The sequence below is a fragment of the Filicampus tigris genome, chromosome 3 (genome assembly GCF_054856515.1).
Source record: "Filicampus tigris isolate MCC_2025a chromosome 3, RoL_Ftig_1.0, whole genome shotgun sequence".
NCBI classification, from domain to species: Eukaryota; Metazoa; Chordata; class Actinopteri; order Syngnathiformes; family Syngnathidae; genus Filicampus; species Filicampus tigris.
The window spans coordinates 22,004,677-22,031,619 of NC_141219.1; the positions used below are offsets into that span (position 1 = coordinate 22,004,677).

Below are 26,943 nucleotides of genomic sequence, written 5' to 3' on the forward strand. Positions count from 1 at the left end.
TTGACATACCTGAAAAACAGAAAGGCCTCGAGAAGAGAAGGAAATCGCGCCCGTGTAATTTGTCCAAGAGGAGTTTCCGTAGGTAATTTCTGCACGTCGGATACACACCAGCAAAATGATTTGACTGGAGAATCCGTTTTATAATCGTCTTTATGGCGTCCTTTTCGCCATTCTTTAGTCTTCCTTACGTTGTCGTATCACATGGCAAAGCAGACAACTTGAAGTCACGTCGTCTTCGTGCACTTGGACACTCCCCAAACCGGTTTAGCTCGCTAGCTGCGAACAAAGAAGGCGTTTATTAGCAACCCATGCTAGCAGGGCTAACATGTTGACGGTGGAAGGCTGAGAGCGTTTTGAGGTAGTCAATAAACTTTGACTGGTGAAGAAATACGCGAAGAATGATAGCTGAGTACGAGGAGGATTTTTTTCCAGCCCAAAAGGAGAACGAGCGACGACATCTTTGCGTGTTAGACACAGCAGGTTTGCTTCTTCTTTCATTGTTAACTCATTCTTTGGTGGGTTATACAAGTGCTAGTGGCTCAAGTCTTAACATTCAAGTTTGAGATATTGGGCTCTCAGGTGAAGGACCGACCAAAAATGCACCGACCTTTAGAAGTAATTAATTAACTTGAGTTTAACTCAAGTAACTTAATTTGACCTCTAAAATTGTGAACGCACGTCCAACTGTTTTAGTACTTTTTGCTAAACTTACTGTTCTTGAACATGAAGATGAACGATCAAATTTACAACGCGTTGGGTCCATGAAAGGACCTATACATTTCACGGTTCAATTAGAACTGGTGTGTAGTTGTCTTCATCATTCAGGCCTCATTTTTACATCATGAGACCAAGCTGATGCCCAACAATAGGTCCTTCTCGCGACGGCATCTTTGAACTCCGTGTGCTAGGCATCCACGTTAGAGGGCAAGCGCTCGAGTGAGTGACAAAACAGAGGCAAAACAGTCGCCAAGTCCATTTGTGTTGACAAAAATGGTGATCACCTGGGCTATTTACAGTTGCTGCAATCGCTCAACTAGAGTTAAGAAATCATTCTTTCTGATACTGGAAGTGATTTAACCTTTCTCCGAGTGGTGCAGACCAATCACAAGGCAACAGTGTGTTTGGGGCGGGATATGTGACTGTGGCGAAAACCTTTCTTGGTTGACAATGGGCTTAATTCAAAAATCAACGTCGTGTTATTTAAGACACCCTTTATCCGCAAATCTGCGTTGCAAAAATGACAACTATCACTCAAAGCCATGATGCCATCTGTGCCAATCATCAAGATATCAGGGCTGGTGTGGTCAAAACCCAAACATATTCTTGAATAAAATATGTTTGGGTTGACTTCCCCTTTAAGTCTGACACAAGTCAGATCCTGTGACGCAAGTCCCCCACCTCTGTTCACTATTGTCACAAGCCGAGGGGAACTCAAGCATGTTCTTTACAGCTGTGTTTCCCAGACTCAGCGTATAATCTTAGAAACATCTTTTGGTGTATCACTGAACTAAAATGTCATACAAATTATGCTGAAGTAATGATGACTTTGTCTCTGTTACTCACAAATGGACTCTGATGAAATCTGTTCCTGTCTAGTTGAACACAAAGTTAATATTCAGCTGTATGAATGACAACAGGACAACCAGTATGTTCTTATCATGGAAAAGTATTTAATGTTTCTGCGACATCACTGACAAATGAACCAAGATATTTTTTTTGTAATATAATTATTTGAATTTTTGCATTTGGATTATTTCGGGTGGCACTGATGTTGTGAATCATTGCTTTACAGTCATTACTTCAAAGAAAATGGGCAACATTGCAAGCAAGTTTGCAAACTGAACAATTCAATGATGACTATGGATTTAACTTGGGTACACTACCTAAGGTACAGTTACGTAGCAATGGCCTGGCGTAATGGCTGAGGTGTTTTTCTTCCAAAACCGGGGAAGAATTGCTACTCTGAAGCTCAGTCTTACAGAATGATTACACTAACATCGTTCAATTGAAGTGGCTGGAGCAAATGATTCTCTACAACTATGAGTACAATGACTTCCAGGCAAAATTCTCCCCAACGCATCCACGAAAAACTACTCTGCATGAATTTGTGTTGCGGATTGAGAGAAACGTGACGAAAAAGATGCTTGCCATTGGTGTCTTCCTGGATATCATGGGAGCTTTTGGTAACATTACTTTCAACAGTTTGGCTGCATCTCTACGAGAACTACAAGTGCCTCCGGTGCTGCTCCGTTAGAGTGAGTTCTTAGTGAGGTATCGGAAAATTGGTAAAGGTTGTCCACAAGGTGGAATTCTGTCACTCTTCCGATTGAATTGCGTTATGAATTCCTTACTTCTGAAACTCCAAAAACAAAACATATATGCACAAAATAATGCCAATGACTAGGGATGTAAAAAATGATCGAAAATCAATATAAAATCGATTTATAAATGCTTAAAATATGCATCGATGTAAAAAAAAAAAAAGAATCAATTCGCAACGCCATGTTAACAATAGCCGCTCTCTCGTGTCTCGCCTTCTGCAACGCACATGCGCAGTAGTGGTAATCCAGTTAATCTGTGATGTAAACAGAAGCATTGTGGGTAATGGTGTCATGGCTACCTGAGTTAAAGTTAAAAACAGAATCCCAAAGCCTGGGCATCTTTCACAAAATTAATTAAAACGGTGTAAATCTCACTTTCATAGCAACACGGCGTTGATGAAGGAGCATCTAAAAACATAATAATAGTTTTTTTTTTATATTAACCTCAATATTATGTACACAACACCCCATAATGACAGCCAAAAAGGTTTTTGAGAGTTTTGCAAATTTATGAAAAAAAAAAATTTTGAGTTAGTTTTTTAAAGTTGTCAATTGTCATGAAGTGTTTGTTTGTGTATAATTTTTAGGTAAAAATGAATTTAACCTGTTTTCGAATAAAGCTATAAATGAACTAAATGTGGAAAAATTTAAACGCGAAGAATACGTTCCTAACGACTTTAATGACCACACAACTGTTATTAATATATTGGTTGTCTCCATTTTGTGATTTTCTGCCCTGTAGACGTTAGTGAAGATGCTGTTTCTCCTGAGGAACAGGAGCGGCGCTCCGGGGTGGAGCAGCAGGAGCCAGAGCCCCCCCGCATTAAAGAGGAAGAGGATGAACATAGCATCAATGAGGAGGGTGAGCAGCTTGAGCGGCTGGACTTCCCGATCATTCGCGTCATCGTGAAAAGTGAAGACGACGAAGACGAGCCTCACTCCTCGCAGCTTCATGCCGATAATAGTGAGAAGCGATCCCAAGCAGCAAGCCTCTTAGCTCCACTTTCAGAGAGCGAGGACACACGCTCACACTCTCCTGACACTGATGATGACGAACGCTCGAAAGATGATAGGACATGTCGTCGGGAGAACAAACACTTGACATGTTCCGTTTGTGGGAGAAGCCTTTATGACAAGAAAACATTGAAAGTCCACATGAGGACGCACACGGGAGAGAAACCTTTTGTCTGCACGGTTTGCAGTAAAACGTTTGCTCAGAGGGGGAATTTGATCAAACACACTAGAACGCACACTGGAGAAAAACCCTTCACTTGTCCATACTGCAGCACGAGTTTCAGCGACAGTTCGACGTTAGTGAAGCACATGAGGAGACACACGGGTGAAAAACCTTTCAGCTGCTCATTGTGCGGCGAACGATTCTCTCGTAAATCCAATTTGACGACGCACACAAGAACGCACACCGGAGAGAAACCTTTTGCATGCTCGGTGTGCAGCGCGATGTTCAGTGACCGTTCAACGCTGAATAAACACATGAGAACGCATACGGGAGAGAAACCTTTCAGCTGCTTAGTGTGTGGCCAGAGGTTTTCTCAGAAGGGACACATGACGACGCACACCAGACGACACACCGGAGAAAAACCTTTTGCCTGCTCAGTCTGCCACAGCAGTTTCAGCGACCGCTCAACTTTTGTCCGGCACATGAGGAGGCACACCGGGCAGATGCGTTTGCCTGCCAGTGAGGAAAAATTGAACTGAAATGGCACGTTGGTGAGACAATGTTGAGCTGCAGTGTGTATAGTCAAATATTCTGTTGTAGACTTCTCACCAAAAAGTGATGCATGGTGCTTCTGGGTGAAATTTTAAAGTGACCGGAAAATTCACTACACAGTGGTCTTTTGATTTAGGATTGCTCCAATTTTCGGGGTTTTCCACATATGAGCCGTAAATTTTATGGCTTACTGTAGTACTTAAAGTTATTACACTTCTTAAAACCATTTCATTTCTTTACATTCTTTATTATTCCACACAATACTGCATTATTATTTTTTTTAAAGACGTAGCAATTTTGGGGGGTTGGAAGTCAAGGCACTGCTGTAATTGCTAAAAATGGAAAGTAGTTATTGAACAAGTGAGAGGAAGGAGTGACCAAACAAACTGGAGGTTGCTTGAAAACAGCGTCCAGCAGCTGACGTCACTCGTTCTTCCCTTTTGTTCCAGAACGTACTCTTTTGTCGTTCTTGCACACATTTTCACACGATAATCGCAGCACTTAACGCTCATACGTGACCTCTGCTTAGGAATGTGTTGATCACACAGGTGGCTCTTTGTCAGGTGTTGGTGAACGAAGCTATTTTGAGAAACTTCCACATGTACCCAGGCAACTCTTTCTGCACACAAGGGTTTAATGAATAATGCGATACTTCAGTAAGTTAGTGTTGGACATAAGGCGTTAAAGTTTCAGTATGTTCAGTAGTAATTCAGGAAGAATTACAAAGTATTAGTCAAGCGTGTGGTTACGTAGAAAAGATGTTTGCATGGAAGTAGATCTTTTGCTGAATAATATTGCCATTCAGCTCCCTGATATCAAAACATGAAAGTTGTGCAAAAGTTCTGAAACACTGAGCAGTTGGATGTGAGATCAAAATTTTAGAGACAATCAAATTATGTCACCTGTAAAGGTCATCCTGAAATTTCACCCTGAAAGTCCATCCAGATTTTTTTGTGAGTAGTGTTGGTGTCAATTTAAGAAACATAAGTGTGTTGGCGGATGATGTGGCAGGACAGATGGTTGTGTTGGTCACTTTATTAGACAAGCATATACTGTATGTGATGATAAGTCAATTACTACATGATGTTAGTGTTAAAAATTATAGTCAAATACTTAAAATCACCCTTATTTCCTCAAACAGTTTCTGTTGGGACTATGGGGCATATACAGTACATACACCTCATTGGACCACTGAAAATAGGATGCATCTGTCAGGGGTGAGGCACACCTGGCGATTAACCCATTAAGGACGGGAGCGGAGCGCATAACCGCGTTTCTACTAGAGCCGCGAACACTGTTGCGTCTTTCTACCCTTAAAGCTGAGAGAGCGCACATGTCATTTTCTTTTTATTACTTTTAATTATCGGTCTCTCAACCAATAAAATGCACCAGAATGGTGTCGTAAGCCCGCAGAGGACGTTCCGGAATTCTTGAGAATCATAATGGCGGTCGCCCGTTGATCACGGGAGCTCTTAAATGAGTAACGGCATTGATATACTGTAGATGACGCGCTTGTGGACTTTGAACTAGTAGAACCAGTCAAACGTGATATATAGTTAAGATATATGTTTGTATGTTGACAACATCTTTGTAACAGAATAGATGATGGTAATTAGCACTCAACTTTATGAAATTAAAAATAGTGCTTCTCTTGCACTGACACTTTATTTTTACATCTTCGATTGAAACAGTAAAGATTAATAAACTCGGGCCTGTGTGCAAGCCCCATGTCTCATGTCTCTCAAATTATTTTGGAATGATGTTTCTGTCTGCTACAGGGGCTGAGATATTAATTCTTTTGTAGGTGGCGAATTTCTGGGAAAACTTGAGGTTTTCGAGGGTAATTCCAAAGACGACCTTAGGTTTTGGGGAGCTGTTGAGCCAGGCGCTTTAGGCCCCCCGCTTTAATGGGTTAATTGGAGCACGGCGTCTGTCTAAGCCGAGACCAATACTTGAAGAAATACGCTAGACTGAACCATATTTGTCGCAGTTAGTTTGGCTTGTGTAACAGCCCCACACATGGTAAAAATGATTCCATTGTGGCTACGATATACTAAATTGGAGCCACAAAATGCATAAGACATGCTCACGAAAAACTTATGTGGGATTTATCATGGAGCACACCTTCACTAACAACTGCGATAATCTCAACCATACTGTTCCTATTAAATCTTTATTATGTCCAAAATGTAATCATTGTTGCCAGGTCACAGCTGGGCCTTCATTCTTGTATATTATGTTTTAATTTCAATAGAGTGCAATAGAGGAGTTACTATTATGTATAGTATCATTCAAAACATTTGCCATCTTAAATACAATATGGACTTGTACCTACGTATAACTTAGTTATGTAATCTAAAATTGTGACTTTGAAGTTTCTAATAAATCACAATGTGAGGTGTCCAGAATGTTGTCATTGTGTTTCACTGGCTGAAAAGAAATTTTGTCATCTCTTGGGCCAAGAAACATGTAGGCCACAAACAACATTTACTGTACCTCTCACACACTCACACCAACAAAAAAAAATCTCAAACAAAAAACTCACACTCACCAAAAACCCTCTAACATACACCAAATAAAATTCTCACACTTAAAAACCCCTCATACACCCAAAACCCTTTCACATGCAGTTTAAGCAACCTCACACAAAAAAACTCGCTTGCAATATGGTTACACCACCCAAAAATATTCACAAACACCAATGAACCTCACAACAACAAAAAAATGACACACGCTAAATGAACTCACACGAAAAAAAACAGACACCTCCAAAAGTCCTCTCACTAAAAATGTCTCATGCATAAAAATGCAAGCGCTGAAGAAAACATTCACACGCAAAAAAGCCCTCTCACCCGCTACAAAAAAAAACTCTTTCAGAAATGGCTCAGTGGCAAAGAGGTCATCTCCCAACACAGAGGTTTTGGGTTCGATCCCGGCCCATTGTGATTAAGTCGAACTGTCCTTAATTGGGCAAAATACTGCTCCTAATGCTGCGCCGTAGGTAGCTAAGGTACAGCGTGAAGCGCTTTGAGTACCAAAGGTCGAAAAATCCCAGTACAAGTACAGTCGATTTACTATTAACACCCCAAAACCCTCTAAACAAAACACTCGCACAAAACTCACATCAAAAACCTCTCATAGGCACTAAATACATACAGTAACTCACGCCCCCAAAACTTAGCACGGCAAGAAGTTCTCCTATTCACCAAAAGCCCTTGTACTGAAACAGAAAGCTTCACAGGGAAAAACCAAACAAACCTCCGTGATAACTTTTTTTGTTTAACATTTCAAACTTGAGACATTTTTTCGTATCATTCTGAACATGAATGTCATGTTCCGCCTTCTGTTATTCAATAAGTCACGCAGGAACAGTGATGCTGCAAGCTGATGTCTTTTTATTTTTCTGACTGCATTCACTTCTAGCCAGCATACACACTTGTTCGTGGAGTCACCTAACACACATAAGGCACTCCTGCCAACTAGTGTCTAACTGCTATCATTACAATGAAAAAAAAAAAACGTATAGCATAGCATACTGTAGGTCTACCTAAGGTTCGTCAGTTGACATTTGGACGTGTCTGTGTTTACGTGCACAAAGAGGATGTGCTCTGAGATTTGCTTTGGGCTTTCTTGCTGAAATGAGCAACACCTCGTGTTAGGAAACTTCCTCTTTTTATCTTGACTGATGTTACACTCATAGTCCAAAGTCTGCATGTATTCTGGACGTTTTTTGAATTAATGTGTTGGGACTTTTTTCGTCTTAGTAGACGATAGGGTCAAGTAAAGCAGGTTTTATTAACATTTTCCATAACATTTTTGAATCTCTTATAAAACGGCATTTAAAAATTACTAACGTTTATTATTTATTACGTTAAAAGCAATTTCAAATGTGCCTATTTTTGACGGGGGGATCAAATTAAGATACGACCCGCAGACCCGATTGCGTGTGACAACCACTGAGGTAAAACCCAAGTGGCAGTTGTCAAATTCTCTTTTGCGCATGACATTTCCTGCAGAACTGAGTAAAAAATACAACTTCCTGTCCCTCCACCCTCGCCAACAGTTTCATTTCTAATGTGACACTTGTGACAGACGTCAATCATACCAGGACATGTCGGCATCAGATTGGGGTCCCGTGATGCAAGTGCTTGTCCTTCTCTTCTGGCTCGCGTTCTCTAACGCCGTTGAGGGTGAGTTTGTCCGAAATCCTCCCGGGTGCTCTGAATTTTTTTCTAACAACTTTTGTTGTAGTTTTGTTTTGGAAAACGGACAGATGGGCCAGGTCAGTCAATTCAAACATTTACAGTACTTTTTGTATATAAATTGTGTACAATCTTAAGTTTATTTGAATACGGTAAGTTTATTATTATGTAATATAACGTAAGTGTCATTTAAAAAGTCGTTTATAATCAATTTAACTCATTAACCAATTACTTAATAACATTGAAAAGTGTGTGTGTGCATATATATATATATATATATATATATATATATATATATATATATATATATATATATATATATATATATATATATATATATATATATATATAAATATGTGTATCTATGTACTGTATATATATATATATATATATATATATATATATATATATATATATATATATAGTCTATAAATATGTGTATGTATGTACTGTATGTATATATGTGTATATGTGCATAGTAGTTAAACAATTACCCTATTCAAAAGAATAGAAGATAAAATTGATAAATTGTTTATTTCATATTTTTCATTTTATACTTTACAATAAATCTTAAATGAGCAACAAGGTTACTTAATTATATTTTGTCATTGTATTCAGTGGTTATTTCAGTAATAACTTATTACTGAAATGTGTAATCATATAAAAAAACATTAAATGTAGACATGACATAATTTATTACATGTTTTCTATTTTATTACTTTTAATAAATCATTCTAAAAGTTTATTTTTTTTAAATTGTGATTTTTATTGTATTATTTGTAATTATTTAGAAATGTAGAAATGTCCTGCAGGCCTTATGTGGCCCGCACACCCCTGTTCTAAACTTTTCTTTGGCCTTGGTGATAAGATTGCCTGGAGTCCAACCATCTCCCTACCGGTCCCAAGCTGCCCGCCAACTGTGCCATACAGAGCCCCACACCCATAGAGACCAAAAAGTGTGAGTTGACCCACCCCCAAATTGCCGTAGGATAGTTCTGCTCAATGCCTCTGACCTTGCCTACCTTTGTTCCCGTCTGACAGACTGTGAAGATGTCCTTTCTGGCTGCCAGGCTCAAATTTCCTGGACCAGGTAACCTCCTTAAAGTGCATTTAAACATACGTACTGTATGTTCAATACTATGAATGTGTATGGTGTCCTAAAAATGTACAGTGTTCCCAGTGGATGGAATGATGAATGACTGGATGGATAAATAGCACATTCGATCCTTAAATCCCCCATTCATTAGTCTTTAACTCATTCAGTACCAGACTTTTTCAGACCCTCTGTGAAATAACATATAGTAAATGTGTCATTGGATAGAATGAGTTCAAAACAATACCAAAGGTAAATTAAACAAGGATGCTATATTTTCTTTGGAAACTATTTGGAAACAGTTGAATTAACATTTAACAGATAAGAGAGATAATAACAGAGACCAGAATGAACAGACTGAAGAAAGTATAGTGGACTAAAAAAAAAAAAATCATACAGTAAGATGTAAGTGTGAACAGTAATCCATCATCCATTGTCCAAACTGCTTTTTTCTCACAAATAAAATGAAATAAAAGTGAAGTAAACTAGTGACTCATCCTTTGACGTAGGGTGTAGGAGTAGGAAACACAGAAGTGATACAAAAGATGTCTCGCCTGGTACTTAAACATTCTTGCTTGTCCTACATGCATTTTTTGTTTTTAAAGTTAACCATTGTCTGGTCAAATATGCTAAAACAACTTCCCCTCCATTTTGGATCACAAACTGTGTTAAAACAACATTTAAGCAATGCCATAGAAGTTTATAAAACTACTGTATGTCATATGAGCTGATGTGTTTGAAGGTGTTATAAGCAGCAGATTATAAAGTGCACACCCAGAGTGCGAAGCAGGAGCGTCTTCATTTTAAGGACCGTCAACCCTTACGAAGAGGTACGATGATATCTGGTGTCCTTTCATTTTGTTTTGACAGTCACACACTGAACAGAGGCATGAATATGACCGTCGAGTCGGATCCGGCATATGTCGTACAATTAACTCAATCATGCCTAAAGCCAGGCATCACTGTCATAATCAATTAAATCAGGCATGAATATTGAACTTCAGTCACAAATGTTACAATCGACTTAAATCAGAAACGGAATGACAGTTAGTGTCGATTAATGTCAAGTTTGATCATGGGCACAAATGTTACAATCGACTCAGATCAGACATGTACAGTATGTTACAGCTGACTCTAATCAGGAATTGATGTGAAGTATTTCTTCTTGAATGAATATCAGAGTAAGGAGCGCCCGACTCTGGAACATGGTGTTCACATCCCCTCGTCAGCCCTCCAGAGAAGCAGAGCGCCTGAGTCCAGGGACAAGGTGCCGGTGTTGGTCACCGTACTCGACAGCACGCATTTCAAGGTCAGCACAGAGCGTCCAATATTTTTGGGCTACTTTAGACAAAGGGGAAATGAGATGTTTGGATTCTCTTGTCACACATTCACGTTAAAAGCTATTAAAAACATTCAGCACCAAAATGTTCAACCAAGCTTGAATCAAATATCAAGCATGAAAGCAATTTCTAACGACCTACAGTACTTTGCCACACGCATGCAATTGAACAGATAATCTGTAGTCATTTGAAATATATGAATCCTTCATCCTTCGCTCACATAGGCAAAGCAAAAACAAAGAAAGGAATTGTCTTTGCACTTTATTCGCTGGCCTACGTTTGGACTGTATTTACTTTATTCCATAGCCCTCAAGTAGAAAACATGGGAGAAGACTCCTTCCTGGCCCACCTGGCCCTACAGGCACAGTGTTAGGGGGAACTGTCTTGGTGGTGCAGGCAGGTTTAAACCCACTCCTGAACCTCTCAGAACCCGTCACGTTGACCTTCAAATACAACAAGAAGGTAACAATCAATTGTCTGTGCATTTCGTCAGGCCACAGGCCACCTAACTTTTTGAACAAATGTTTCAGGTTGCCAACGGGGTTTGTGTGTTCTGGGAGGAAATAAATGAGGAAGATGGAAGTGGTGGGCGGTGGCGTCTGATTAATATCAGAGTCAATTTCAAGCACCACCCCCACACTGATGTATTTGCATGTTTTTTAGGTCACTGGAGCACATTTGGCTGTAACACCAGCAACACTGGGAGTGAATTTATTTGTCGTTGCAACCACTTGAGCTTCTTTGCTGTACTTGTGGTAAAAAAAAATGCACACGCATGCGTGCGCGCACACACACACATGCGCACACACGCACGCACGCAAACACACGCACACACACACAATTCTTCACAATTCCTTGAACTAGACTAACTTTCGAGGTTTTCGGAAACATGAAGCAAATGTATCACTCAGAAACTGGACTACACATTCATTGGTCCTGAGAGCCCTCTTGTCATGTTTTGCTTTTTTCTTTTTTTTTTTTTTTTATAAAGCATTGAGGCCAACCTAGCATTTATTTTGGTCAAGAAAAACAATTCAGTTTCCAACTCACCTAATGTACATGTTTTGTAGACATCAAAGACAAATGAATTTATTTTTAGTTAAATTTATTCGTTCATCATGGACCTTGTATGAAAAACATTAAACTCGAGAGCATAGTATATTATAGTTTTGTTGCTAATTTCCATCTGCAGCAGTTAACACTATTTGCCAAAAAGTAGAAAGTTAATAGTAAACATCAAAAACAGCCTTAGAGAAGTCCCATGTGTTTTTGTCTTATCAAACATAACCTAACTTACATGTTTTTGTGAACATTAAAAACGACCCACTTATACACATCCAAAACAACTTAACATTCAGGGTAGATAAACATCAAAGACAATAAGACAACCTTAACCTAACGTCCAGGTTTTTGACAACGTTCAAGACAATTACTGTCTTCCATGGATTTAATATTTTTTTAACAATGTTTTTATTACCATAAAATAAAATTCAAATGTGAGGATAAGCGGTTCGGAAACTGGATGGATTGATGTTTTTTTGTGAACATCAAAGACAGCCAAAGGTAATTTTTTTGTAAACGTTTTAGACAACCTAGTATTCGTGTTTTTGTAACATTAAGACAATTGCAGTCTTCCATATGTGCTTGTTTTAGTAAAAGTCAAAGACAATCTAATGTCGCCTAAACTTTTCCTTAAACAGAACCCTGATCTCTCGCTGAGTGAAGAGGATGCCTTCAACCTGAGTTTGATCACATGCGTCGGGTCAGCGCTCTCCGTCGTCTTTACCATCATCAGCTTGATCGTCTACTCCTGTCTAAGGTCAGTTCTTTAACTCTTCGTTTTCTTCCCTGTAGGACACCTGTGTAATCTAACGGCAATAAAACATACTGTAACAAAAGTCATGCAACAATAACAAATGCCCTTTTTTTTTTATTTAAAAAATTGCAACATTATAAAAATAAAGGCATTTTTTTTTTAAAGAGAAAAAAAAGTTTGAAAAACTCATTTTGTGGGGATGAAAAGTAGCACACATTTTCCACTGTAATATTATGATATTAAATTCAAAGTCAAACTTTGCTTTTTTTACATTACACCTTCCGTTCTGAGAAAAAAAAGACGCCTTTACAGTAAACCCCGCTAGTGTGAAGTGTATCTGTGGAGATCACTGGCGTTGGGCCAAAACATCATAAGTCACATTTGAGTGATTTTCCTGTTTTTTTTTTTAATTAACTATACTATTGGTTAGTCCACACACATGGTTGTTGTATTTACACTTTATTGACCAATCTAAAGTGTTAAAAATGGCTTGCACTTTTTCACGATGCAATGTTAATGGTGTGTCCGCTGATAGTGTAGTGGTACTCACGCCTGAGGGATCAATTGGGATCAATTCCCGCTCAGTGACAGTGTCTATGTGTGCCCTGCAACTGGCTGGCGACCAGTTCGGGGTGTAGTCTGCCTTCGCCCATTGACGGCTGCGATAGGCTCCAGCAACTCACCGCGACCCTATATAGGATAAGCGCTTTGGAAGATGACATGACATGTTAATGGTTGAACAAACTTGCCATTTTTGGGGTCTCTGAAAAGTGACTATTTTGTTGCTACAAGATTTTGGCCCGACGCCAGCGATATGCACATGATGAAGACTCTTCTAGTTTCCCCTAATAACCCTGGTTAAACTTAGCTCCAAACAGCCACAGCTTGTCGTTCAACTGAAATGTTTCTCTTAAACAGTGTTTGGAGCCATCTTAAAGCACAAAAAATGTGCATATAGATAAACATCTGAGTAGCGAACTGCAAATAGGGGTAAGATTACTATATTCTACATCAAATATTGACCATAATCTTTTTGAAAAATTGCGTTTTGTTCTTAAAAAAAAAAATTCATGCAGGCATGTCACATTATTGATATGTCACAATCATATCGGAGCTTTTAATTGGCCCAAAGCTAAGGTATAGGGAGGAGCAATTCTTTTTTGGGGGTTGACTAATGCACTGGTGCCCACTTTTTTTTTTTTTTTGGATCACCCGTGGGGATCAGGAGACCCCGGTTTGAGCACCACTGAGCTACAGTATTACAATATCTGTCTCACTCAGCAAGCGGCAGCCGGAAAGAGCCGTCGGCCTGCACATGCACCTGTCGGGGGCGCTGCTGTGCCTGAACCTCTGCTTCCTGCTCTGCTGCTTGTGGGCTTGGAGGCTCGCAGAGGAGACGTCCGATTGGGTCTGCGGTGCTCTGGGCCTCCTGCTGCACTGGTCTCTGCTGGCCACCGTTTGCTGGTCAGCCCTGGAGGGTTTCCACCTCTACATCCTGTTGGTGCGCGTCTTCAACATCTACATCAGGAGATACCTGCTCAAACTGAGTGTGGTGGGCTGGGGTAAGGGATGCGCGAATCACAACATTAAACGCAGGGTTTTCCAAAAGCACCGTACTGTGAACCTCCTTTTATCGTCGAGGATAGATTCTAATCTAGACCAACCCACAATAGGTATCCACAGTCAAGAACGACATTTTTTTTTGTAGTTTTATCCCTTACACACACATTTAAAACATCTGCACTTAACACACTTTATTGTAAATGTATTGATTCGAACACACGCAACACATTGCAGGAATATAATGTGCAGAGAACAGTATTAATCAATACTGTGCTGTGAATATTACATTGCTATTTGTTAAGTTAAGCAGGAGGGGAAATAAAGTGTTCTGAATAGAGCTTTTGAAAGTGACTATTTGTTCATGTTGACAAGTTTGAAGCAACAATGACGACTAGTTATAAAAACGTTTTTTCCCTTCAGGTGTGCCCACACTGATAGCTCTGATTTGTGGCGTGTCTGGTGTTTATGGCAAGTACACGCTGAAAATTCGGGACTCAGACAACAACAATTCAACAATACAACTGTAAGTAAGGCAGCAGCCTCATCACTGATGTTTATAATGTGGGGGTGGTGGGGGGCAGCTGCTACGGTCTCCTATTTGATTAATCACATATAATCCCAAAACATTCTAAACTGTTACACTTCCCATTGGAAATAATGAAAACAGAAAAGATAGGTGGTTAATCATCCTACTAAATTTCATGTATCTAGTGAAAGTGGCTTCGGGAGCTGAATTTAAAAAAACAACAGCAGGGGCCCAAGGTGGTATTGAGCCAAAGTCCTTAAATCAGCCAAAATGAGCCCTTCCCCCTCCCTTAAGAATCTTTAGGTATTATAACTTTTGATTGACATTTTGGAAAGGAGTAATCTCATCTTAAAATAAGAAACACAGTAATTCTGTAGGCGAAGGTAGTATCAATACTCTACTTTTAAGGCATCAGCTGGGATTATTATTTTTAGGCTATATGTTGTGCATTGCACTACTTTTTTTTTTCTTGTTTTGTAACACCAGTTTTTCGGGGTACTTATTCTAACCAATAGGTGCTGGATGAGCAGCAAGTTCAGTCATAGGCAAACGGTCACCTACGCCACCACGGTGGCCTTTCCGTGCCTGGTGGTGCTCTTCAACTCCTTTATGTTGGGCCGGGTGGTCTTCCAGCTTTGGAAGATGCGAGGAGGCAGCTCCAAATACGGCGGACCGAAGGGTGGCAGGGAGAAGGCCAGCAGGTTGTGGAAGGACTGCGTGACCGTGCTGGGCCTCAGCTGCGTGCTGGGCTTACCTTTTGGCTTGTCTAGCGCCACCTATGTCTCCGTGCCGGGCATCTACATCTTCACTGTGCTCAACTCGCTGCAAGGTCAGTCAAGAAAAAAAAACAGCAATAAGGTGCTTTTATGCAGAGGTTCTCAAACATTTTGGGCCAGGGAAATTTGTACATTTTTCCAAAAAACCCTTCTTATCCTAACGCCAATCAAACATATACCACATAAACGCCTAAATGCCGCAGGAATTAAAACGTTTCCTGTTTTTGAGGTGGAAAAAAAGTCGGACTGTTACGATAAATTCTTATTTCGGGGAGGAAAAAGGTTGCAGGTTGGACGGACAGTCAAGAAAAAAGTTTCAATCTTTGCAATAACAAAGACATATTTTGTGGGGTAAAAAGTCGTAGTCTTTCCATGCATTCCTTAAAGTCATAATATTGTGCTATTAAAGTTCAACAAGTGAAGAAGTCATAATTTAACAAGTGGATTTCAGAAATACAATTTTTATTTATTGTTTCATATTATGTATTAACCCTTCCCAATGCATTTCAGTGGGCGTCAATTATACGTGCATTTTCCCTATTTGCAGACCGACCCGGTCCCTATCCTCTGCGAATAGCAGGAGTCGACTCTTTTACACTGGTTATCAGAGCTGGGCATCACGTCCCGGGGGCGGAACGGTCCGTCTCTCTGTCCCGGACGGACAAAGACAAGGGATGACAAGTTTTAAAAAAGGGACAGACTAAGCAAGGGCGGAGGTGAATTTTAGTCCGTCCCACTAATCGTCCCTCATGTGTATGATGCGGTCGCGAGGCGGCCAAAGTTAATCTCTACCTGCTCGGTGAAATGGGCAACAAGAAAAGAAACATTTCTTGGGAAACAAGAAAAATTGCCTCAAACACTCCACTAGTTACCCAACTGCACGTACTTACTTGCATTGGGAACGCCCTGTCGGGAACGCTGTGCACTGCACACGTTCTGTCACACGGGGTCAATTTTGCCTCCTTTCTTCAGTCTTTAAAATCATTTTTGCTGTTTCGTGTACTGGCCCTTTAACTGAGGGTTCAGCTCTGCTCACTGTGTAAGACAGCTAGCCTATGCGTGGGACAAGTGCACACACATGTAGCAGCACCGAAACTACTCCTGTGCGATTTGTTTCTCCACACGCGGACTGATCCTTGTACGTCTGTTTCCACCTACGGACTGATGTTCAGGTCGGTGCTCCAGAGGTGGAGCGTAAACCAGCGAGCCAATCAGCAACCCGAAGGGCTGACAAATGGAAGCGCTCCCTGGACCGGGCTTTTCCGCCAATCCGTTGAGAGACTTACCTCTCTCACATCTGCTGCATTAACATATAAACAATGACCGCTGTTAGGTGAAGCAATGACATTACAACTCTCGACTTGCCCGTCTCGTCTCCTTACGTACTGTACATACAACGTGTGGTGGCAAGCTGTTCGTCAAACCGTTAACCCAGAAGTGGGTGTCCATAAGGTAAGCAGATTTGAATCGTAAGTTAGTCAGCGAATGAGCTTTAAATAAACCTCTGCCGTTAGCATCTCTCCCTTGGTGTCATGCACGTACGCGGACGTAAGGATGGAACCTTAAAAAAATAAGGACGGACGGGATTGGAGGATGATCATTTTTATGAATAAGGACGGAGGGACAAGGACGGAAGGGTACTACCCAGGTCGCGGACGGAGGACGGACCGGCAAAAAAGGATCAAGTGCCCAGCTCTGCTGGTTATTCTAGACGCCTTTATTCTCATAAAAACTAGGACTATGTTCTCAAAAATATAGTCAGTTTGGTCTTGAAAGAAATTTGTTTTTTGTAATAATCCACTTGTTCTAATAAAAAATATTTTTTTCATGCAGGGGCTTAGGTAGATTCAGGAGATGATACGTCACGATCATATCAGAGCTTTTAATTGGCCCAAAAACCAGGAGTAATTGGTTTATTATGTTTGCACCAGTTCCCATATACAGGTTGCACTTTTTATAACGATACGACTGGGGTCTTCAATCCTGTTCCTCGAGGGCTGCTGTCCTGTCTGTTTTCCATCATTCCCTGCTGCAACACACCTGATTAAAATGTACGTTGTATGTATCCCTGTTTTCCTTCTCTCTCTGCTGCAACACACCTGATTCATTTGAATCACTGTTTTCCATCTCTCTCTCTCATCTCGCAGGGAGAGATGGAAAGCAGGCAGGACAGCGGCCCTCGAGGAGCAAGATTGAAGACCCATGCGATAGGACACTAATTTACTGTATTGCACATTATTTTGTTGACCTCCAAGCCTGAGCCCAGTTTGAGAACCTATGGTTCAATGGCGACACTCATTATTGACCACTGTATTATACCGCTCTCTCTCAGGGGTCTTTGTGTTCCTGTGGTCTTTAGCGTTGACGTGCAAGTCTCAGTCGGATGCCACCTCATTCTCAAAAGACACTTCCTCTCAGAGAATCATGACCACAAGTTTCAACAGCTGACGCGCACATTTGAACCCACTCCTGAGCTAATCTAGTTTTGCAGTAACCACGAACTGACATTTGCAGATGGAAACTGCTATCCTGTCTTAAACCTGAGTCTGGGTATTCCACCTAATTGTACATTACATTATTACTGTTATTGTAATAAACATTGTTGACTTTGTGGATTATTTCTAGTCGTGTCCGTTTCTTTCTGTATTGTCCAATATAGCTGCTATCGTTAAAAATTAGCGAGAGCCTACCACAATGATCCTAGAACAACTAACACTGCACAAATGTGGTGTGAAATACAGGGTGACACAAAAACGGAGAACTTTTTATCAATCCATCAAAACCAAGAGTGATGGAAGAACATTAATTTTATTAATAATAATTGAAGCCTTAAAACATGCCATTTAAGAAACAATGATGGAATCATCTCTTTTTTTTTGGCTTTTTTAAATTACGTCCCGTAGATAGCGTCCTCCTGTACAAATGCATTAAAAATTCCCGTTTTGGGGGGGTATCCGAATTTGTATCGTTTGACTCGTGCTAGTTGCGTTTAGACGTAGTTTGTCCAAGTGGGGTTGCCGTACAAGTTTCAATGCAGATCTACTTCTGTGTATGTTTTTGGCTAACCAAACGCGCTTCACTCAATAGTTCTACCCGAATTAGTTGCAATACTGAAGACTCCCATCACTACTTAACTGGAGTAAAACACCAACACTTAAATCTTTGTGTCCGGATATGCTCGTCTCGGTGAAAGTTGGAGCTTCACCGGCTAACTTAGCTTAGCCTGCTAACTGCGAACAAAGAGACGTCAAATTGTTATCAACTCATTGCTAAGCAGATATCAAGTGAGAGGAAGGAGTTGTGATTATCGTGTGAAAATGTGTGCAAAAAGTGTGGAAGACGAGTACAAAGAGATTTTCTTTCGAACAAAACAGGAGAACGAGCCACTACGTCAACTACTCGACGTTGTTTTCAAGAAACCTCAAGGTGCGTTCAACAGAGCAGGTTTGTTCACTTCGTAACTGTCTTTTGTTCGTAATTACTTGCTATTATTGAAAATATACCTTTGCTTTTGTTTAATTTAATATATTAAACAACGGTGTAAGTTAAATCGTTATTATGTGTGTAATTGTTAGTTGTTGCTTTGGGCAAAGGCACAAAGGCACCTGTTTTAAATGTCTACGTTGACCAAAAGAGTGACATATATATATATATATATATATATATATATATATATATATATATAGGGAGTAAAGTTGAACGCAGGGTCGTGAATCATTTCCTCAATGCTTACAGTCTGTTGTTTTCTCTCTTCTTAAATATTCTCATGATGTCCCCAGGCTAAATGCTATTTTCGGTGACACTTCAGTGGTTGCAAACAATTCAACCCACTCACGATACCCCCAGCTGGTAAGTGGATGTGAACAGGAAATTAGCCATGGCTCAGATTCAGAAAACAGGTTAGCTGTGATGTCATTTTCAGTCGACAGAAGACAAAATGGCCACCCCCAGAGATGGCAAAAAACGAGTGTATTTTGCTGCTTAACTTATATTCCACAAACGCAAAATTAATCAGAATGCCGTGTTTCAACTAGTGGGCCTGCTGGCAACATATTCTTGAAAAAAAATATGTTTGGGTTGACTTCTGCTTTAAGTAAGATGGTACCAGCCCAATCAGAGTTTAATGCAGGAGAGAGAGAGAACCATCGTGCCAATATGCTAGTGGGAAGAGATGGGCACTTTGCAGAAGCATGAATAGTGCAATGATGCACTGGATTGCCACATCTGGAAACAAAGCATAAAAGCAAACCTTTTCACATTATTCAGCTTTCTAAGGTACAGTTCAAGTCCATGCTTGCAGACTAAATCCCCATAATCCAGTAAAGCGACGAAAGTGGTGGAGATAAAATGGCTTCTAACCTGAAGTGAAAAAACAGGTCGACCTGTTTCTAAAAACAAAAGAGAGTTTTAGCTTTAGTTTTGAAATATGTGCGACTTAAGTGTTCTTTTTGACTGTGACTGTTCTGATTTCGGTCCTTTCTGCAATCGATGGTTTGGGAAGATATTCTGGAAGTCTTTTTCCATTAGAGAAAAATATAATTTCGGTATAATTATATATATATATATATATATATATATATATATATATATATATATATATATATATATATATATATATATATATATATATATATATATATATATAAAATCTAGTATTATTATACTGAATTTACACACACGAAGGTGGGAGCCCAGATACAAACACACAACCACTGAACTGTGAGGAAGATGTGCTAATCAGTCAGCCACTGTGTCACAGGAAACGTGTTGCACTCAATTCCCTATTTTATTTTCTACATTGGTCAGTTGGTGAATGTAGCAATGAGTGCCAAAGATATGACAACACTGGGGAACAATTTGAAAAAAATACTGTTGAGTTACATTTTTATGTTGATTAAAACTAAAATTGGCATATGTTGATTGCAAAATTGCCGTAAGTTTTCTTGTAGAATGTCTTTTCTTTTTCTCCACACTTAGCCTCCAGATAAGCAAAATTCCACTGATTAGCGGTATTAAGACTAGTAAGAGCTGATTACGATTGGACTCATCTACATCTACAACATTATAAAATGCAGAAATGTGTGTGGGGAAAAAGACAAAAAGTAAAGAAAGCATGCTGGAGACTCAACGTCATCAGTACTATACTCGCGATCGTGTGATGACGTTGGTAAGAAAAAGTGGAGTCATTTGAAACAGTGCTGTCCTTTTCCTTTGTTCAAAAGTGCTGTCCTTTTCCTTTGAAGCAGCACTTCACCTCTACTTGACCCGATGAGGTAGGGGTGGACGATATACAGTATATAGTCCTCGATATATTTCGGAAACTATCTGTCAAAGCATCGCAGCTGCATTTGTTGCCACTTCAAACGTATATTGTCGCTGTCTTGTGAAAAACACTTACTGTATGTCCATTTTTTTCCATGTTTTATTTTTATTTACGTGAATGGTGTTTCTGTGTTACAGGCATCGCATTAATGTGAAAATTAAAAATGTTTCCAAAATTGGACATAAATGTTTCTCACAGGACAGCGGCGATTTGCAAAAACGCCGCTAACAGCTGCATTTCTCTTACCCTCTGTGTTAAGGAATGTCCACAAATTGCATAGTCCAGGGTGACGTATGTGGCAGAAACTGCCATATATCAAAGATGCCTTTTTTCATTCTGATTGCTGTAGTAGTTGGCAGTGGTCGAGCACTACTTAGTGCAGCTCAAAATGTGATGATATCTGTCATTAGGGAGTAATAGGAGACATTTAAGTGACATAAATATTCACAAATAGCCTGGACATAAGTTGAATTTCTTATTTGTTCAATATTTCTGCTGAATATCATTGTACAATGTGTGTCAGAAGATATATGCAATTTAAAATATAAACAAAAGCAGTTGTTCAGTCTATCCGTAATTGTTCTGTGAAGCAAGTGCAGATTTTCAGCATTTTTTGGGGGTGTAGATTATCGTCAAATTATTGTTAGTTTTTTGAAAAAATACTAAGATTATTTTTTATTTTTTGGTAGCCCCTATTGCCCACCCCTATGTAGACGTATTCCGACAAGGAATCAAGAATGGTGGCATAAAGGTTTGGCGATTTTTCAGAGTTTCAGTTATCCTTCCAATTGGCCAGGATGCTTGAGGAAACTGGGGTCAAGCATCATCACAAAGCTGACCTGAATCCAAGTTTTCATTGTTAGTCTCCTGTTTTTGACTGACTTAAGGCCTGGATAGACCAATCCGACGTTGGCCAACTGTGACCGACGCTTACCCCCTGTGGCGTCGGGCCGGCTGGAAAAATACACCGCAACGACGGACAACGACGCTGGCCATTAAAGTACCTTCTGTGCATGCCTCAGATGTAATATTCCTCCATACCATCGGCGGCTGTGGTCACTATTCCTCCATACCATCGGCGGCAGTGGTCACTATTCCTCATGGTTAGAAAAAGCCAACCGGAAAGCTATTGGCCGGGGGCGGATTATAAATGCATTCAGCTATATTTTTCGCAAACAATGAACTCCCAGCTGAAGTAAACCCTCACGTTCTTGACACGGTATCGTGAAATACTTAAATTGTCAACCCTCGCTCTTGTACTTGAAAGAAGATTAAGGCAGCAAAGGTGTGCTCACTGTTTATCCGCATTTGTTACTGCCCGTTGGTGCTCCGAGCGCTGATTTGATCAGAGTGACCAAATGTCTCAACTCACAACGCATACACTTCCTGACGAGGTCCGATGTTACGACGATGTTCGCTACATCAATCAGACGCCCCAACGCTTACCGACGTCTGACGTCGGATTGGTGTATCTCGGCCTTTTAAAAGCTACCACTTAAAACTAAAGTCCAAAGTCCAGCCCAGGGGCCAAATGCGTCCCGTGTTCAAATTTCTACTAGCCTGCAGTCTCTGGCATAAAATTAAATATGACTGTCAGTAGTGTTGATTACAGTACAAAATACACATTAAAAAAAGCTGTTTTATATTCCACCACCATGGCAGCAGACCTGTGGCTGCCTTCTTGGGTACTGTCGGAAGTACGGTCCGTGCACGCTCTCTCTCCAAACACACCACACTCCAAGTCATGTTAGGTGTCATTGAACACCTTGCTGCATGACTTTGTGTGGCCCTTTCCAGCCCATTTCTAAAATACAGACTGTAGTGAAGAAAAAGAAGAGAGAGCGACAGAGAGCCGTTGTGGAAATTGGCTTTTTTTTTTTTACTGAAATACAAAACAACTGTGTCTGCCGAGTTCGCCAAGAGACTGTGGCTGTTTACAAGAAATTCACTATCAAGAGTCACTCCCAGACAAAACATACAAACTACGATAAGGTGACTGGTAACGAACCCTGTGAAAAATTTAAGCAACTTGAAGCGAAATGGCGGCCCGCACATATTTTTACCTCACCAAATCTGTCCTCCTTTGCGTTTGGACACCCCTGCTTTCCAGTAATACACCACAAATAGTGAATAGTGACCTGCAAATTTGCAGGCTATTACCGTACTCCACTGAGGCTTCCCCTAAGGTCTATTCAAGGGAGATTGTTGCACTGTTTTGGAGTTGAAATCTTACATTGCTTGACAGGTTACAGTGAACAACACAACTATTTGTCATCTTGCAAATACCTGATCTTCTACTTTCGATATCTGAACTGCTCAAGCTCCTTTGAAAGGAACATAAATGTGATTCTGGAACCTCATAATTACTAAATGTTCCCGATAAATAATGCCAACAGACGGCATGAACAAAAATACACATTAGACTCACGATATGAGACCTGACTTTACCAAAATGTGTGTTTGTCCTCTTGTATCTTGCAGACATCAATGAAAAATATGTTCATCCTGAGCAGGAGGAGCCAGAACCCTCTCACATTAAAGAGGAAGTGCACGAGGCTGCCATCACTGAGTTTCCCTTGACTGTCATTGTCAAGAGTGAAGATGATGAAATAGAAGGTGATGGAGACCATCATAAAGCATCCCAAGCAGACCTCTTACCTCCACTATCAGACAGTGATGGCGTTACAACACACTCTTCTGACACTGATGTTGATGATGAACGCTCAAAAGGTGATATGACATGTCACACTGGCAACAAACGCTGGAAATGTTCACAGTGTGGGAAAACATTTTCTTCAAAGTCGGGTTTGAAAGAACACTTGAGAATACACACTGGCGAGAAACCTTTTGCCTGCTCAGTTTGTGGTAAAACGTTTACTCAGAAGGGACATTTGGTAACGCACGCGAGAACACACACTGGGGAGAAACCTTTTGCCTGCTCAGTGTGCGGCGTGATATATACTCGAAAGATTCTTTTGACAAATCATATGAGAACACACACTGGAGAGAAACCTTTTATCTGCTCAGTTTGTGGTAAAAGCTTCTCGGTGAAAGTCAGCTTAATAAGGCACACAAGAACTCACACTGGAGAAAAACCTTTTGTCTGCTCAGTTTGTGGCAAAAGCTTCTCTCTGAAGGCACATTTAAGAACACACACAAGAACACACACTGGAGAGAAGCCTTTTGCCTGCTCAGATTGTGGTCAAGAATTCTCTGAAAAGCGAAACTTAAGAAGACACAGAAGAACTCACATTGTAGATAAACCTTTTGCCTGCTCAGTTTGTGGTAAAAGATTCACTCAGAAAGTATATTTGGGAACCCACACAAGAATCCACACTGGGGAGAAGCCGTTTGCCTGCTCAGTTTGCGATAAAAGCTTCTCCATACGGAGAAGCTTAATGAGGCACATAAGAACACACACTGGAGAGAAACCATTTGCCTGTTCAGTTTGTGGCAAAAGCTTCTCTCTAAAGGCACATTTAATAACACACTCAAGAACCCACACTGGTGAGAAACCTTTTGCTTGTTCAGTTTGTGGTAAAAGGTTCACCCAGAAGGGAAATTTAGAAGCACATGCAAGGACGCACACTGGAGAGAAACCTTTTTCCTGTTCAGTCTGCAATTTAACTTTCATTGATAGTACGGGATTAGTTCAACACATGAGAACCCACACCGGTGAGAAACCTTTTGCCTGCTCAATTTGTGATAAAAGATTCTCCCAAAGACGCACTTTGACAGCACACACAAGAATACACGATGAGAATCCATGAGACATGAATGTGCTGATGAGAAAAGTAAGAGTACATAAAGATTTAAATATATTGTTAAGGAAGTAAGATGTAAAAATCTGTGTAAAAATGTGATCTTGAATGAAATACAAGTCTTCAAGGTGTGATAGTGCTCGGGATAGCTTTCTTGTATATTTTATTTTTGTCATAGTATCTTGAGATTCTTGAGTAATTACACTCCTGGTCAGAAGTTTACATACATTTGTCTTGAATGTTATGCATGGTGATTTATTATAGCTGGCCTAACTTTACAATGTACATATTCAATGACCTTTAAAAACAGAATTGTTGCAACTCATTTTGATTTTCGATTTTTCCCTCATCCACACAGGGTCAAAAATTATACTGTATATGTAACGAGGCAGGTAAATATGTGGTACTCTTGAGACACAGCACGGTGACATGGAATGGATTTTTTTTGTAAACAACGTTTTATTTAACGGCATGCACAGGCAAACCTAAAAGAAACAAAAAGGGGACTCTGACCTGGGCTGCAATAGCTTGCGGAAAAAAAAACAAGGCGGCGGGGTTGAATCCGGTAAGTCGGTGGTGTCCGGGCCTACAGGCTGTGTTAGGTTCGGGCTCCCCTCGAGGAAGGGACTGGTGACGCTGTTCTGCCACTAGCCTACGAACACTGTGCTAGGGAAAGCAATTCTGCATTAAGGCACACTAAATTCACACACAAGGTAAATGCTGCACTGGGTAAAATAAAAGAGTAATAGGTCATGCTAATATCACAGCAAATTAGGCGGACACTGCACTCAGCGGCATACAAGAATGCTCATGTACAAATGGGCAGGCCTAAGAACAAAAGTCAGCCTCACTAACCAGAGGAGAAACCAATTTCCCACTACCGTTAGCTGAAGGCAGCCGTGCACCTCCAGACTTACTTAAAAATCCCTGTCAATTTAAACTACCTAAAAACAACCTCTATTACTAAACTAAAAAAAAAATTACAAAATACTATATCTGATCTCAGTAACGCCCTCCATGATTGACCAGCAACGTTGACGTTTTCATTTTAAAAAGCAGTTAAAAACTTTTTTCAAGCAGGCATCCTACTAATATTTATTTTTTTGCATTAATTTTGATTTGTTTGATTTGTGTTTTTTCTCATAACTTCCATTAGCTGTAAAATGTGATTCTGTATTTTCTGTATGTATGACTGAATGTTAACCATGCAAAGCACTTTGTGAGTCCTCCCCGCCGGAAGCGCTATATGAATAAAATTGACTTATTTACTGTCCTCATTTTAGTGTTCAGTCTGCAACTTTAGTTCAGGATTGGAAGATCTTCATCCTGAGTGAAGGTGGAGCAAGATTCTCTCCAAATCACAACTTATCAAAACAAGAAGTCACACTGGTGAGGGGAAAAAACATTCAGTATGTATCCTGAAAAATTCCATGGTAAGTACAGAGGAAAGGACGTCCAAGAATTCCCAATGACTACAGACCTATGGCATGTCATGAAGGCATTGGGAAGGCTGCTGAGTACACTACTCACCAGACTGCTCTGTAACAGTACAATGCTTGTGGAAGTTGCCATGATTATCGCTATCACACCGGGAGAGGGAGGGTAGCACTGTTAGAGTGATTTGCTTTGACTGCAATTCCTTCACAATATCCAGCGCTGCCTCCTGAAGAACAAGCAAAGGTTTACACAACTGGACCCCGAAACAACAGCCTGGATCCTGAACTACTTCACTGGTCGGCCACAAAATGTCAGGGTGAACGGCTGTGTCTCGGAGGTGGTGACAAGCAGCGCTGGAGTACCCCACGGAACTGTTCTGCTCCTCTTCACGCTCTTCATCTCAGACTTCTGGTTCATTGCTGGTTCCTGTCATCTCCAGAAAGTTACCAACAATTCCTTTATTGTCAGATACATCAGTGACAATAACAAACTGGAGGAGGACAGAGGGCTGAATGAGAGTTTTGTTTCATGGTGCATCGGCAACCTCTTGACGATCACTAATCACCAAGGCCAAGAAATTGGTTGGTGGTGGACTACATGAAGAACAGAAGGCCCCTAGCCCAGTCATCAACCGGGAAGGAATTGGAGGGAGTGGATTTCTGCCGGTCCCTCGAGGTAGACATCAACAACAAATTATGATCATTTGACATCTGCAATAGGCTGCTGAGGCTCTTCCACAATTCAGTCGTATACTGGCCACGGCTGGGTAGTAACCAATTGAATATACCTGGTTACACATACAAGTAACATTTTGGCTAAATTGTAATTGTCAAAGTAGTTTTAAAAAGGAAGTCAACAAAAAAAAAATTACATTAATATGGTCTATCCTGCGGCACGGTGGTCGACTGGTTAGCACATCCGCCTCACAGTTCAGAGGCCGTGGGTTCGATCCCGGCCCCGGCCTCCCTGTGTGTAGTTTGCATGTTCTCCCCGTGCCTGCGTGGGTTTTCTCCGGGTACTCCGGTTTCCTCCCACATTCCAAAAACATGCATGGTA

The 26,943-nt window shown here is 40.5% G+C and overlaps 3 protein-coding genes across 6 annotated transcripts; all 3 read left to right on the forward strand.

The window, feature by feature from the left end:
• Positions 1–82: 82 nt before the first annotated feature.
• Positions 83–6,452, forward strand: LOC147150287 (uncharacterized). Its single transcript, XM_086025512.1, has 2 exons — positions 83–480; positions 3,064–6,452. The coding sequence occupies exons 1-2, from the start codon at positions 399–401 to the stop codon at positions 4,035–4,037; spliced, it is 1,056 nt and encodes a 351-aa protein (XP_085881638.1). The 5' UTR covers positions 83–398; the 3' UTR covers positions 4,038–6,452.
• Positions 6,453–7,653: 1,201 nt separating this feature from the next.
• Positions 7,654–17,982, forward strand: LOC147150288 (adhesion G protein-coupled receptor G3-like). Of its 3 annotated transcripts, XM_086025481.1 has the most exons (14): positions 7,659–8,011; positions 8,114–8,240; positions 9,121–9,210; positions 9,294–9,342; positions 10,088–10,175; positions 10,526–10,654; positions 10,992–11,147; positions 11,216–11,270; positions 11,349–11,440; positions 12,386–12,504; positions 13,783–14,063; positions 14,485–14,587; positions 15,106–15,419; positions 17,699–17,982. In XM_086025481.1, exons 2-14 carry the CDS (start codon positions 8,162–8,164, stop codon positions 17,812–17,814), a joined length of 1,671 nt encoding a protein of 556 aa, XP_085881607.1. In that variant the 5' UTR covers positions 7,659–8,011; positions 8,114–8,161; the 3' UTR covers positions 17,815–17,982. The 3 variants fall into 3 exon arrangements, 2 of the variants coding, with proteins under 2 accessions (XP_085881606.1, XP_085881607.1); XR_015086118.1 differs by having other exon boundaries at positions 7,654–8,011; positions 11,216–11,440; positions 15,224–15,419; positions 17,699–17,843; XM_086025480.1 differs by having other exon boundaries at positions 7,658–8,011; positions 11,216–11,440.
• A 393-nt stretch (positions 17,983–18,375) lies between these two features.
• On the forward strand, positions 18,376–26,226 carry LOC147150289 (uncharacterized). 2 transcript variants are annotated; one of them, XM_086025491.1, is made up of 3 exons: positions 18,376–18,810; positions 23,171–23,419; positions 25,734–26,226. In XM_086025491.1, the coding sequence occupies exons 1-3, from the start codon at positions 18,684–18,686 to the stop codon at positions 25,751–25,753; spliced, it is 396 nt and encodes a 131-aa protein (XP_085881617.1). In that variant the 5' UTR covers positions 18,376–18,683; the 3' UTR covers positions 25,754–26,226. The 2 variants fall into 2 exon arrangements, with proteins under 2 accessions (XP_085881617.1, XP_085881616.1); XM_086025490.1 differs by lacking the exon at positions 25,734–26,226 and having other exon boundaries at positions 23,171–25,723.
• The last annotated feature ends 717 nt before the right edge of the window (positions 26,227–26,943 follow it).

What these genes read in the sequence shown, in the direction of transcription:
- LOC147150287 (XM_086025512.1), top strand. Translation starts at nt 399, where the DNA reads ATGATAGCTGAGTACGAGGAGGATTTTTTTCCAGCCCAAAAGGAGAAC. An exon ending in TTGCGTGTTAGACACAGCAG is followed by an intron (nt 481 to 3,063) that starts GTTTGCTTCTTC and finishes TCTGCCCTGTAG; the next exon opens with ACGTTAGTGAAGATGCTGTT.
- LOC147150288 (XM_086025480.1), top strand. Translation starts at nt 8,162, where the DNA reads ATGTCGGCATCAGATTGGGGTCCCGTGATGCAAGTGCTTGTCCTTCTC. An exon ending in TCGACAGCACGCATTTCAAG is followed by an intron (nt 10,655 to 10,991) that starts GTCAGCACAGAG and finishes TTTATTCCATAG; the next exon opens with CCCTCAAGTAGAAAACATGG. An exon ending in GCTTCTTTGCTGTACTTGTG is followed by an intron (nt 11,441 to 12,385) that starts GTAAAAAAAAAT and finishes TTCCTTAAACAG; the next exon opens with AACCCTGATCTCTCGCTGAG.
- LOC147150289 (XM_086025490.1), top strand. Translation starts at nt 18,684, where the DNA reads ATGTGTGCAAAAAGTGTGGAAGACGAGTACAAAGAGATTTTCTTTCGA. An exon ending in AGGTGCGTTCAACAGAGCAG is followed by an intron (nt 18,811 to 23,170) that starts GTTTGTTCACTT and finishes TGTATCTTGCAG; the next exon opens with ACATCAATGAAAAATATGTT.